The 14,342-nt window shown below is 43.0% G+C and overlaps 1 protein-coding gene across 2 annotated transcripts in view; it reads left to right on the top strand.

The window, feature by feature from the left end:
* Positions 1 to 14,342, top strand: part of sfswap (splicing factor SWAP) — a 52,851-nt gene that overhangs the window by 15,653 nt on the left and 22,856 nt on the right. For both annotated transcript variants that reach the window (XM_056432144.1, XM_056432145.1), the window contains exons 11-14: positions 3,749 to 3,818; positions 8,076 to 8,179; positions 8,284 to 8,413; positions 13,449 to 13,645. In XM_056432144.1, coding sequence (XP_056288119.1) covers positions 3,749 to 3,818; positions 8,076 to 8,179; positions 8,284 to 8,413; positions 13,449 to 13,645 — 501 coding nt within the window. The remainder of the gene's footprint in view (positions 1 to 3,748; positions 3,819 to 8,075; positions 8,180 to 8,283; positions 8,414 to 13,448; positions 13,646 to 14,342) is intronic.

Raw genomic sequence — 14,342 nt, 5'->3', positions numbered from 1 at the left:
TATGTAATTAAGTTTAACAGCATTTGCCGACGTGAGAAAAGGTTGTCTCAGCATTCACCGCACTGACAGTCAACCTTGAAATTAGAGAGGCACTGCTATGCTGAAGTTAGCGCTATCCTGAGCTAAAATATTGAAGAGATTAATTGCCCCCCCCCCTTACGGTCCCTCTTTCTACCATCACGACTTTTATAGCTCAACATTCTGCCAGTGAAGTAATTCCAATTAGTCCAACTTGAAACAAAGCAGATTGCTGCACCACTATCGAAACCAATTTGTTTTGAACTGATTAGACATTTGACTTGTTGTTGCTTCATTTGTCCAGAGCTGCAGTCGATTGCTGCGTGGACACCTCGCGGGGCAGCAGAACCTAAATGACAGTGTGACACGCAGCCCTCTCACTGGCTCTGCTGGTCAGCCTAGCTCCCCAGTGGCACACACTTTATATGCAATATAACTAGTCCTTATTTCCAACAAATCCCCTGTAGTCAGGCCAGGGATGATTGGTGCATTCCCCTCAGCTTTAAGCTGCCCCAGAGTTCATGTTCATGCTGTTCATCATCCTGGCATGAGCTGAAATATGGTTTTCTCTCTGAAATCGTGCGTTGTGGTTTTTCCTCTCCCCTTCTGGTGGATTTCAGCACCTTTTTTGGAATTTATTAAATATTTAGCCGTGAGACGATTGTTAATTTATATACTAGTAATTTCTCTAATAGAGGATATCACACATGCCTGCCAGCTTCTTGAACTATAGATCTAAGTTGTTTTTTTTAATGGTGAGTGATAGAAGAATAGCAACACAAAGAGGGCTTTTTATTATAAAAGTACTCTGGATGATATCCACTTGATTTGACTCAGTCTGCTAATATGATAAAGCCTCAAATGATGTAAGCTTCACTAAATAATGGCTTGACTGGTTTTATATTAAAAAAACAGATTCCACTAATGTAACTTGCGTAGACAGATGCAAGGACAAGTCATACATTTTATATATATATTGATAAGCGATGAAAACTCCTTCACAAAATGAGAGGAAAAATGATCTCGAGTCCTCCAAAGCACCGTCTGCTTTTCTGTCACGGTCCCTTTAAGAATCTGATGTCATGACACTGTTGGAGATGAATGGACCATGGCTAGTGTCGTGCATTCAGCGGCTATCCGAGCGGTTTCAAGGCTTTTCTACATCTTATTATACACCCAAAATAAATAGTGATTCATAGTTATACAATTATGGCTGTTGCATATCATTTAAGAAAACCTCTCCTTTGAATCATTTGCAGTTAACTTTCTGAGGGCAAACCTTTTCCTAACAAGAATCAGACAGTGAGCCACATCAAGCCCTCATCCCTCTCTGACAATTATTGTTTAATTATAAATGATTGTGGCCTATAACTAGGTGGCTCGATGAATTAACAGATGTATCCCACATATCTACAAATACCTTATGTACTGTATACTCTCATACATTCAATGTGTCTCTAGTCTAGTGCTTTGTGTGAGAGTGAGAGAGGTGGAAAGTGAAAATGTTTTGTAAGGAGCAATTTGTCTTCTGATGAATGGAATCCATTAGCTTTTCTTAGATTGCAGGCGAGTGTGGCCCTTATGACACAGCTCAGGCTGCCCCGAACCAGCAGCTGCTCAGCTTTTCTATCAGGAAACCTGCCCGGCGTGTTGTGATATGCCCCGTGGGTAATGGGATGCAGATATCGCTGCTCTGTCTGCGCTATTATTTATATTTTCATAGTTAATGAAAAAGGGAGAAAGAGCTAAAGTCAGTCGAAGCGTAAAGCAGCAGCAGCAGCAGCACCTCCTCCTGCTGCTGCTGCTGCTGCTGCTGTCAATATAATCTTCACAATCTTCGATGTAGGGCACTTTTGTAATGGCGAAATATAAAAATATCTAAAAAGAAGCATTTTGTAAATGGTCCAAATCACCAGAAGATGTGTTTGCTTCCCGTTTGGAGAGATCGGCTCAGACGTCTGCAGAGAAAGTCTTTGATGTTCCGGGAGCGCCTCGTCTTTTTGTTTGCTGAGCATTCAGCAGAACCTACGTGGGTTTGAGTGCGTTTGTGGCCAATGTGGAAGCTTCAAAATGGGATGGTGTTCCAGCCAATTTAAAGATAAATAATGAAGTTAACGTGAACTCAAAGAGAGACGGGTTTGGTTACTCGAGGCTTTCAAATGAAGTCTCAACGGGGCAATTTAATTTGGCCACAGCGGAGCAGTTTTCATCCCATCATGTCCGATTATAAGTCAATTTAACACACAATGTATATAGAATGTTCCACTTTTGTCGGACCATAATGTGAAAGCTTTACTTTTGCAAGGAATTTACTTATTCTGTATGAACAAACTAACAATGACACATTATTATTTAATCTATTTTCTATTAAGCTTCCCACTAATTGTTTTGGATATGTATGTGAGCACAAGAACATTCCTGCTGACTCCAGCTGGCGAGGTTTCTCTAGAACGGTTCAGAGTGACTTTCTTGCTGCTTCTTCTCCTGTGAACTTTGATTTAGTGTTTACTTTTGAGTTGTTTTTTTTAGCACTTCTATTCTCTGGGGTCTTGGAAAAGTGCTCTGACTTTTGAAAGCTCTGTTGCGTAACATCTGCGCTTAGAAAGTTGCCTTTGAAGCATCCTTCAAACGGGGTAAGACGTACCTCATGAGGCCGTGGCTTCATCACCACTTTAACCTCTATGCTCGGTGGAACTCGGTCAGACGTCGCCACGGAGGGTTTGCGGTTCTATAACCCGTCCACTCAATGTAGCTCTTGTGCAAATATTTTTGAAAGACTATACGGTGGGATTTTAGAGAGCCAGTGCGAGGTGTTGAAAGCGATGTGGCCAAAAAGTTCACAGTTTGTGAAAGACCAATGGCGGTGCAGCAAGTGGTGTGCTTTTCATGTTGACGTGTGAGTGAAGGAGAGATCTTTGGGTCCAACCTGAAAGAAGAATGAAGAAAGGCCACATGTGGACCTTTCTTTAGAGACTGCTGCTGTTCACAAGTTAATCATTTTCATTGTCTGCTTCTTTTCTGATTTTCCATTACTCTCCATTGATGGTATGAAATCAATTCTTTAATCCTAGAAGATTGGCTCGACTCTGAAGAGTCATTTGCTCGTGTCACTGGTGTTCTGACCTCTTCTCTTCCGCTCCGTTGCGCTATAGCGATGTGCTTAACGATGTCCACGAGGCCACAGACCAGGAGGTTTGTTTCCCCCACTGTTGCTGTCGGCTTCTCCTGCACGGCAACAGGGAGCCAACTTCAGGGATGCAAACCTTAATGTTGGATGAAATTTGGGAGACGAGTGATTACATCACTGAGACGCGGCAACCATTTTAGTTTAATTTGAAATCGATGCAGAGGAGTGACTCATCCGAACATTTCAGATGCATCCACCGCTGATGTACAACAAACAAGCATTCACACCAAAACACTTTTTTTTGGGGAGGAACAAAATAACAAGGATGTGTCTTTTGAAAACATCCCGAACACCAACGTGCACATTTTACCGCTGCATGGAAGTGCATCACATTAACATTAGGAACAGCAGGTTTCTATGGAATCTCACTCTCATCTTCTCTTGCTAAAATCCTACTGGTGGAGATACGGCAGAATGCTTTAGAGGGTGTGTCTAAATTGTGGGCTCACTGTTACTCGTTAACGGTGTATATAACGAGGAAACTGATACAGATACATGGACAGTCATTAATTCTCTTTCTCTTCTTTCTTCGTGTTCATCCAGTACGTCGACGATGGTGACGACGACGCGCTTCGATCCGACACGTCGGTCCAGGATTCCATGCTGACAAAAGGTCAGAAAAACGCTCAGGACATACGTACTACTTTCACTTCCTCCACTTTATTTCACTCGTTCAGTAAACTAGTCGCAATTCCTTTGGATAAATATGTGTTTATGCGAGTACACGTGGACATATTGATTCGCGTGAGTGTGTGGATCTTTCATATGTTGGTGATTAAGCACAGCTGCCTGTGAGTCTGTTGGTATTTATGTGGGCAATTTTTATTTGGTGATTATCAGGCCGGAAATGTCTATGCAAAGATTCAATTCAATTCAATTCAGTTTATTCACTGGGCAAAAAGGAAAATAACAGGTACACTGGAGGCAACTTAAAAAAGGCACATAGACGCAACAGAGGAGGATCCTATAGAAGGATGGACAACAGCAATAGAGATTTAGAGTTAAAATAAGAGACAGGAGGCAACAATAGATGATGTGTGCAGAGAATGGATTCAAGATGATTACACAGTCATATGTGCATTTAAACGAGTACATGATTCTGGAAGTGAATGAAATAAGCATCAAGATTCAAGATGTTTACAGCAACAAAACAACACACTACACACAGGTAAGTGAGTGTGTGTGTGTGTGTGTGTCTGTGTACAGGGCTGTTGTGTGGGTTACACCTGGCACAGGTGTGTGGCTGTGAGTAAGTTGTGCTGTGTGTGCCTGTGTGTGTGTGCCTCTGTGGGGTGCCTGCAAGAGCTATGTGAGTCGTATCAGGGGTCCTCACAATCCTCGGAGTGAACTGTTCTGTCTGGTGTGGTGTCTCTTTCATGATCCTGCCTGTCATTGAGGCTGTCCTGTGTCGCAGTGCTCCTGTCCGTCTGTTGTCCTTCCGATGGTCCTTCTGCCACCTGGATGGTGTTACTCCTGCGTCCTGGTCTGAGCAGCTGGCAAGGCCTGCGGTGAGACGCCAGTTCAAGAGCAGCTGCTCACCTTCCTCTCCTCTCTGCCTGCCTTCAGCTCCTGGCCAAGGGCTGCCTGCTTCTCCTCGTTGATCTTCAGCAGTGGACTCTCTCTCATCCTGAAGTCGCTGACTGAGAGCTTTGTCTTTGTCTGCTGCCTTCCTCAGACCATCTGGTGATCCTAGGTTGTGGGGTACCTATTTCTCCCAGTCTCCATGCAGTCCCACCAATCCCCAGTGGGTGGTACCCCACTTGATGTTACCCCTCCTCAGTACCACAGCTTTGGATCAGTGACTTGAGTATGGTGATGATTGTGTACCACCTGCGGCTCCAGGGTGACATCTCCCTCCTTGTTTGGTGACTCACTATTCAGGGAGAGCGAGTTCAGTCAGCGCGATCGAGCAGCAATTCCACGGCCCATCAGGCATAACGGCGTGGAGAGGAGAGCCTACATCGGGGGCGATAGTAGGGGAGGGGGAGGATGGGCCTCGGCATCCGTCAGGCAGATGTCATGAGCAGGGATTTCCATCGACCCAGACGCCCATCAGGCGGCAGAGTTTGGAATTCATCACAGGCGTCGATGACCCCAGAGACGAGTAATGAAAGCAGATAGAGGGAAAGGCTGGGCGTATACGGGTCAAAGGACTCAATCAGGGGTTGAGTTGGTACCGCCGGTGTTTTCTTTCAATAGTCGCAAGACACAATGATGAGAACAGTACTGTGTGTGTCTTACCCAAAACCTGTGGCTGGAATGAATAGTAGCGTAATGTAACAAGTCAATGAATGTAACATTATGAAAATGTAAAATGAAGATGAATTGAGATCTAATGAGAGCAAATAAGAGAGAAAGAGAGAAGCAGGAGAAGTGCAAGGAGGAAGGAAAGAGACCAGCAGCAACTAAAGTCAAGGACCAGGGCAAACCTGAAGCAGCATATCCTTAAGCTCTGATAACAATAAGCCTATAAGTTCTAATTTAGGCTCAGGAGGTAGTGCCTGACTCAGCCCCAACTAAGGCTTGTTCCAAAAAGGAGGGACTGATAACTAAAGGCCTGAGTTCCAGCTGTTTTTGCTGATTCCAACTCTTTACAAAACCCTTAGTTTAAGACAAGCTCCAGTAACAGTGAGTTTAGTTTGGTAGGCTCAAGGCTTACTAGATGAAGACATGTAGTGCATGCAGGCTGTAGCTTAAGGAACAATTTTAAAAGTGATTTGTGATTTATGGGGAAGTGCAGAGCAGCTTTGGAGTTTGAAGGATTGAGTTTCTAGTGCTTAGTTTAAAGTGATATGATCTCTTATCAGAGGTGGCGATTCTGAGAGAGACTGGAGGATTTAATAGCTTTTCTTAGTGGAAGTGAGAGTAATAGAGCTGCAGCGAAATGGAAAAATTTTAACGAATTTTTTTGATATTTTTTGCAATAAGTTGTTTTCTTGATTGATGAAATGTGCTGATATACGAAAGATTAGAGTCCTGAAAGATCTTTTGAATGAAGAGGAACTCAAGTTCAACATTCAGACAAATTTGATCATGCCTGAAGGTGCTGACAAATAGACAGATGCCAGATCTCATCGATAGATAGAATTTCCTAAATGGGTCTGAGCTTTTTTGCTCAGGGCGATTAAAAAGTGCGGTTGAGTATGTTGTATCAAGAAGTTATGGTCATCCATGTTTTTTGCAGAGTTTTTTGCTCAATTTAGAGTTTGTCTCTCTGGTTTTTTATAAATATATATAGTGTCATCTGCATAACAATATGCAAGTTAATGGAGTGTTTAAGACAAATAAAATTGCCCAAAGCAATGAAAATAAAATTGGTCCAAGCACAACGTTGCGGAACCTCGTGATTAACGTTGGGAGTTCTCGGTTTCATCTTACAAATCAATAGCGAGATCGATCTGATAAATACATCTGATTTTAGGATTTAAAAATGCTCCAGAACATCATTGCTCCTGTCTCTCATCGCAACAGAATGCATAATGTCACAAGGATGTGTCACATGCTGGTGCAAGTCTAACACAGTCTAAGAGAGAGTTTATCTGCTGCCATTATTTATCTGTTGCCAAGGTAATTTCATTTGTTTTCTCTCCTTGCGTGTTTTGTCTCAAATTCTGATTGAAATTTCAATCAACTATTATGATGTAGAAGAAAGTCGAACTGATGATGCACTACTTTCTCAAGACCTTAGAGGAGAGAGGGAGGAGGGAGGTTAGAGATCTAGTCCAGACCTCTTGATCACCTCTGGGCTTCTTCAGGGTTTAGTAGGAAGCCAGAGGTGAGGAGTGAAGGACCTTGGGCCTAGCAGAGACACATGAGACACATAGATATTATTAAAGCCAAATAGCGGCAGGCAAACTTTAAGCAGTCTGGGTGATGGTCCAAGAGCAGACGGTCCGTAGAACAAAGTAGAACCGCTGAAAATAATTATTAAATAATTGAGAAAATCCCTCCATGAAAATCCCTCCATGAAAACGTCTGCTTAGCACAATGACATAAACATATAAACATGCACATATATGCACATTAACCCTCCTGTTACCTTTAGGGTCAATTTGACCCCATTCAATGTTTAATGTCGGTGTTCCTTGGGGTCAATTTGACCCCAGGCTGTTTTTCACTGTGTCAAACATATAAGAAATATCAACTTTTTTATATATTTAAAGGGCTATTTAGGTCGTCAACAAACAAACATAAAGTACCTCACACTTAAACTTGAGAAACAATATTAATTCTAATAATTTTCTGGAGATTTTAATTGCTGGGGTCAAATTGACCCCGAGGGTAAAATATGTTAGTAAATGTGAAGGTAACGGGAGGGTTAAGGCTCCCGGGGGGCGACGGGTCACGGAGCAGGCCGGAGAAAACGAATAACTGCACAGAGCAGTACACAAGTAAATGATCCAGCCTTCGACGATACGGAAGAGTCTGAAAGTTCTCTCTTCAGGGAATGAGGCTCAGTGTGGCCTCTGTACTGCCTACACTTGATCACACAGTAGAAACCAATGTGACGCCATCGAAGCGTCTGTTTGTTTGTCTGTCTGTTTGTCTTTCTTTCTTGTGTTATGCCTCTTGTCCCATTTGTTTTGCCCGTCTCTCTGTACGTCTGTTTTGTGTAACACTTTCACTCCCAACATATTCTTTGTCTCCTCGTTTCTGCTTCATTTCCATCATTTTGTTCACTCTGCCCTTCCCTTCATTTATCCTTTCTCCATCCTGTTCTTGTGAATGTTTCATGAATTTGTCTTTGACAAAAAGAAGACTAATTTCTTAATTAAATGGATTTTTTTTTAAACAAAAAGATTTCCAGAATGTTCTTGTCTACCAGTTCTACACTTCTGACTCCTCCTCCTGTCTCTTTGTGCCCATACAGCCTCTTTTGCCCCCATCTGTTTTGCCATCAAAGCGAAGGAGAATGATATGCTGCCGCTGGAGAAGAACAGATTTCGATTGGACGACGACTCTGACGAGGACAAGGTCTGCTTCAGCTCGCTCTGTACGACGCGCGTCGATCAAGGGTTGATTTGGTGTGGTGAGAAAACTGGCATTAACAAGAAGTTCTCATACATTTTTGCCTGAAGTTGCTGGAGGAGCAGGGGCTGGAGGCACTGATGGGTGGAGCCGACGTGGTTGATAAGGATCCTTCTGCAGTCAGTGCGCCAGAAGACAAGAGACCCCCCCTCAGCTTGGAGGAGATGGAGGCAAAACAAGGTACCAATGTTAGTAGACTGTTGGGAAATTGAGAAGCATTATAGTAAAAACAATGTTGAACCTTCACTGTTTAGCCACTGTACCTCTCTAAACACAAATATAGTAAACAAATAAAATTTCATTTTCTAAGAAAAGAGATTTAAAAAAATTAAATTAATAATATATATATATATATATTTAATATAAAAAATAAAAAGAATGAAATATACCTATACTTTCCTATTAATCAGTTTAGGTCGCTACAAATGTAATTGTGAGTGTGATAATCACTTTGTTAAACATGTTATACATTTAATCCAACTAGATCTTTACTGTTTCCTGCTTCTGTCAGTTTGTGCATCCTGACAACCGTCGGCGTCGTTCTTCCTGCGTTTCCTTCAGCTATTCAATGTGGGCGTGCTAGAATTAAAATTCTGTGTGTCAGCATAGACTCGGCGCAGGTCTAAGACATCTCTGTGACACCATTGGCATGCTGTTACTTTCTGAGAGGGTTGGATGGAATTTGAGTGAAAAAACAAAAAGAAGAGCGGAGATGAATAAATCCGTTGAGTCTGAATTATATATTCTCTCAACAGGGTGTACCCTGCAGTCAGACATGAGCAGTGTGGCACAAAAAACAACAGCATATATCTCTCCAGAGGTCTAATGGAGATGTATTCTCACTATTTATGTCTCTCTCCTTTGTTCACTCGTGGCTGTACCGTATTGCACACTCGCTCTGCTCAGTCTTTCCTTAACTAAAGTAATGCATCGGTGACTTTGCACTCAGAAACACTTGAAGCATTCGTCTACGTCAGAATGCGTTCACTCACAAAAAGCATTCTGTGTCCTGCGAGAGGCTCTGATCGGTATTTTTATAGGACCTATGGCATCTAACTCGGCTCATCTATTGGGACCACGCTTGGTTGGTCAGCGTGCTTTTTTTCTTCTTTACAGAGAGCTGCTGCATAAGGGACTGAGGAGAAAATCTAAAATAGTCATTGTCACGTGCATGTTGCCAATTTTTATTTTCAAGTTTAGAGTCACATCTCTAAAATATTCATGCATTGCAATGTATCACCGGCTATTAATTACAACTAATGGGCTGTTTTACTGGAAGCTGATGCTCTTGAAGTTGATTAGTTTCATCTTGTTACCTTCGCATTGAAAATGCGGAATGTTATGTTTTGATCGCCGTGTATTTATTTATTTATTTATTTATTTGTATGCGTGTTATTCGCATAACACAAAAAGTATTAAACCGAATCGCATGAAATTCGGTGGGATGATTGGTTATTATCCGGGGACCATTTGCTTAGATTTTGGGATCAATCGGGTCAAAGGTCAAGGTCATGAAAAGGTCAACATCTTCTTTTTACCATATCACGGTCAATTTTTATCCAATTGTCATGCAACTAACGCCAAAATGTTCATAATTCAATGCCCACTCTTGTGATATGCGAAGGTATGCGCTCTACCGAGTGCCCGTTCTAGTTGAAGTTGTGTACACCTCAAAATATGCAATTGCACCATTTTTAGCATTTATAAAATTGGACGCCTTCGTCTAAAACATCAAATTATTTTCCAAAACACATCCGTGTGAAACAAGAACTGACAACCTGCTGTTGCAATTATGATTATCAATAATCCATTTGACTGTAGTTAATCAGTCGCACGAGCCTTCTAAACTAAAGGTGTGAGGGGATCACTGAGCAGGAGCCGAGATGTCCGCCTCTCACAGCCTCCATGAAAGATGAAATACCTTAATAAACAAAACAAAAAAGGAATTCCCGAGAGTGGATATCTTTTGCCAGAGATTTCTGAGGATCTCTTATTAAAACATTGAGGTTGACCTTTACATGACCAATATTATCTTTGTGAATTTAGTATTTTTCTCTGTGTTAAGCATACTAATGCTTTATTGTGAAATAGATTAACGTAATGTAGGTACTGTATGCATCTTAAAGGACCTGAAAATAAATGTCCACAGTCCTGTTGTACATGCTATAAGTGATGGGGTCCTACTTAATGTTGTTTTCTGCCAAAGTTAGACATTTTTTGTTTATTTATACATATACCATTTTTGTATTTATGTTTTTTGTACTTGAGGTATCGCTATTTCTTCCAATACTTAGGTACTGAGGTTTGCTTATTCATGCAGAGACACGTGTTGAGGTGGCGGGCCTCTCTTAAGTCGGTCTTTAAGAATGCAGATTTCAGCGTTTCATCCGATCACGAAGGATGGAGAAAAAGGGTATAGATAGAATCTCCCTGAGAGCATAATAACACCTTATTTTTACCTTCGTATTGAAAATGCGGAAGGTTATGTTTTGATCGCCGTGTATTTATTTATTTGTATGCGTGTTACTCGCATAACTCAAAAAGTATTAAACTGAATCGCATGGAATTTGGTGGGATGATTGGTTATTATCCGGGGACCATTTGATTAGATTTTTGGATCGATTGGGTCAAAGGTCAAGGTCAAGGTCATCAAAAGGTCACAATCTTCTTTGAATCGCATGCAATTTGGTGGGATGATTGGTTATTATCCGGGCACCATTTGATTAGATATTGGGATCGATCGGGTCAAAGGTCAAGGTCATGAAAAGGTCAAAATCTTCTTTTTACCATAGCACGGTCAATTTGTATCCAATTGGCATGCAACTAATGCCAACATGTGGCTGCGGCGAAGGTATGCGCTCTACTGAGTGCCCGTTCTAGTGACTAAATGTTTTGGTATTTTCTGTAACAGAATGCGGTTGCTTGTTTTCGTGTCCTACCCGCTGGATCATGTGTTCCGTTACTCCCCAAGCATGCCGACGGGTCCCGTTTGGTTTCGGTAGAACAATCTCCCAGAGTAATGTTCACTCCGTGAGCTGACGGACGGCCAGAGAGAGAGGCTGGCGAAGCCTAGTAAATAGCCGACTGAATTGGCTGTGCTGCGTGGCAAAGTGGCCGTCACTCAGCGGGCCGCGCCTCATCACAGAGCAGGAGAATCAGTGGCAGACAGCAGAACGCTAATCTGTAGTGATGGTCTGGAAAGCAGCCACACAACAAAGGCGGTTTCCGTGGAGAAGTACATGAATCGTTCAAGTTGCTGCACACGTGTATATATGTCTTAGTGGTGAGGGAAGACAGAAAATACCAGTGCATCTTAAACCAGTGTGAGGACGTGTTCGGGGTTGTTGTTTGATATGCTGTGGTTATAGATATTTACAGTGGTGATAATAGTCTCTGTGATCATTGAGGGGTTCACAGCGACTCTCATTGGATGCCACATGGAGTGTTTAGGAGCTAGGGAGCCAGATATGTACCTCAGGAGTCGGTTGAGACCAGAATGGCTGAAACACCATGAACAATTTGGGTTTGCTGCCTTCCTTTTGCTAAATTGCTGTTTTAACTAAGGATGTTTAATCGTCAATGTATCGATTGCCTTTTGGAACCATTGCTTATTTTAATCAGGGAGAGGCCAGTTAGATGAAGAAAGGGTCATGTTTATTGTTAACAGATGATATGAAATGGTGAAGTCTCAGTGTCTTTGGCGCTTGGACTCTCCGGGGAGATTTGTAATTGGGGGCCGACTTCCCCGATCAGCATCGAGATAGATCCCCCCGTGGAGTCCAGACCTGGTGGTGCTGATGAGCCGATGGAATGATGAAGCTGATGGATCCGTAATGACTGGGTGGAGATGGGGAGGTGGAGAGATGCGTTACAGCAACATAAATTAACTGACAGTAGAGAGACAGTCATATTTGAAAGAGACAGCAGATGATTGGCTCGCCATGTCATCGTTTCCCCGTGCTGGAGTGGACCAGCTGATCTGCGCAGCTGGTGTCATGATTGACGGCGCCGAGCGACGACAGCGAGTAAATGATGAGAGAGCATGTGTGAGAAATGATTCGCAGACATATGAGGGATACATGGTCGCCATGAGGGGTATGGGCTTCCTGACTGAACTTGTTAATTTGTTGTCGTTATTATGCAATATTCCAAAAACCTGCAAATTTCCACAAACGAGAAGCTGGAACCAGATAATGTTGGGTATTTTACTTGATAATTCACTTGAATGATCAATCCGTTATCGGAGTTAATTAATTTCTTGTTTTATCAGTTCATCACTAAATCTCTTCCGCAGTGTACTGGAGAAAAAAAAGAAATATTTCCCTCCACAATAAACCGAGTGAGATTAGTCTATAGATGGAGTAGTCAGACTCAGCCTGGCCAGCCGGTAAGGTGTGTCACTGCCTGGCGTACGGGGGCGATTAGGCTCCACTTGGCTGTTATTTCCACTCTACTCAAATATGATTGGCCTCGGCAGCTACTCTGTTTAACCATGAAGAGGTGGCAGGAGACCCGGCGAATGCATAACTTCAACAACTTGTTTTCCGCAATCATTTTTTTTTCCGTGTCTCACTCATCCTTTTGCTCGCTGTGACTCATCTCATTCTTGCGCTCTCTTCACTTCTATCTATCCCCCACTCGCCTGTGTCACTTCATCTCCTTTTCCTCATCTTTCAAAACCATGCAATTTCTTCCGCCCCCCAATTTGACTCGGATGTCTGTCTCCTCCTCCCCAGCCACACCTTCCCTCCTTTGCTTTTCTGGCATAAAACTTATATTGCACGAAAATACCCGCCACATAGTGAGAGGCCGTAACATTTAAAGCAGGAACTCTTTCATTTTTCTCTTGAGGGAGTTTCCATCTGCTGTGCATTGACAATGACATCATCTTAGTGCGGTTACTTTTAACATCCTTTCTTTATTGCCGTTCACTTTTCTACCCGTCTCTATATTTTCTTGTTTCTTCCGCTCTTAAAATCCATGTGTTCCTCTCTCTCGCCCTGTCTTTCCTCCCTCTTCGCTCTCTGTTTGAGTTATTTGCCTTCCAAAGACCATTTACGTGGGGTCAGAAGGACCGGAGCATAATCACTCTTCACCGCCTCTCTGTCTTCTCAATCATTTTCTCCTCCCTCATCAGACGATCGTAGTATCTGACTGCGGTAGAAACCGACAAGGACCATCTCTCACCTGCTTGTACCCCCCTCCCCCCCTTTAGCCAAGCAGAAACTGGAGGACCGTCTGGCCGCTGCAGCCCGGGAGAAGCTGGCCCAGGCGTCTAAGGAGTCCAAGGAGAAACAGCTGCAGGCGGAGAGGAAGAGGAAGGCAGCGCTCTTCCTCCAGACCCTTCGCAGCCCTTTCGCCGGGGAGGCTGAGGCCAAGCGGGCTGGGCTGGACTCTGCTGCACAGCTTGAGGTGGGTGAACGGCTTATGACCTTTGACAGCATTTTGCCACGGGCTTTATGCGCCAATCATTTTGAAACTAGAAGCTTAATCATCTCATTTTCACTCAAATTATGGCACAACCCCGAGTGGTTGGTTTCGAAAGTCCCTAGTGTCATTCCACGTCACATGTTGAAGCAGGCACATGGTGTCATATTGCATCACCTTCAGAGCTACCACAGTATAAACAACGTAGTGCTGTGGAGAATACATGCATTTAATGACATTCCAATGACTGTAGCTCCCTATTAATCCCTCATGCCTGCAATCATTTCAAACTCACCTCATCTGTAGGCGAGATGCAATATTCAGGTGTTGATAACATGGATGACTCCATTTAAACTGATGAATCACAGCCTTGGGAGGGCGTGGCTTCATACACATGTCTTGGCCCCTGATGCAACGAGTGACATACGTATACACTTCTCTGTATTTTAAAGAGTTGTTGTACACCTGGCCAATGCAACGTGTTGTAACAAAAAAAAAATTCTTCCATTAGTACAATTTAAGAGCACTACTGTATGTGATGCTGAGAAAATAGCAACGTGCTTCATGTTTGATTGCAGTTTGGGACATAGTGTCGAGGGTTAAATCATTGTGGGCCTCTAAAATCCCAAAGGTCATGTCAAGGGAGGTGCATGCCTGCCGGGCGTCACACCTGTCCATCTGA

This window comes from Pseudoliparis swirei, chromosome 15 (assembly GCF_029220125.1).
Source record: "Pseudoliparis swirei isolate HS2019 ecotype Mariana Trench chromosome 15, NWPU_hadal_v1, whole genome shotgun sequence".
In the NCBI taxonomy this organism is placed as follows: Eukaryota; Metazoa; Chordata; class Actinopteri; order Perciformes; family Liparidae; genus Pseudoliparis; species Pseudoliparis swirei.
The sequence above is the reverse complement of the archived record's forward strand: the minus strand, read 5'-3'. Positions and strand labels throughout refer to the sequence as shown.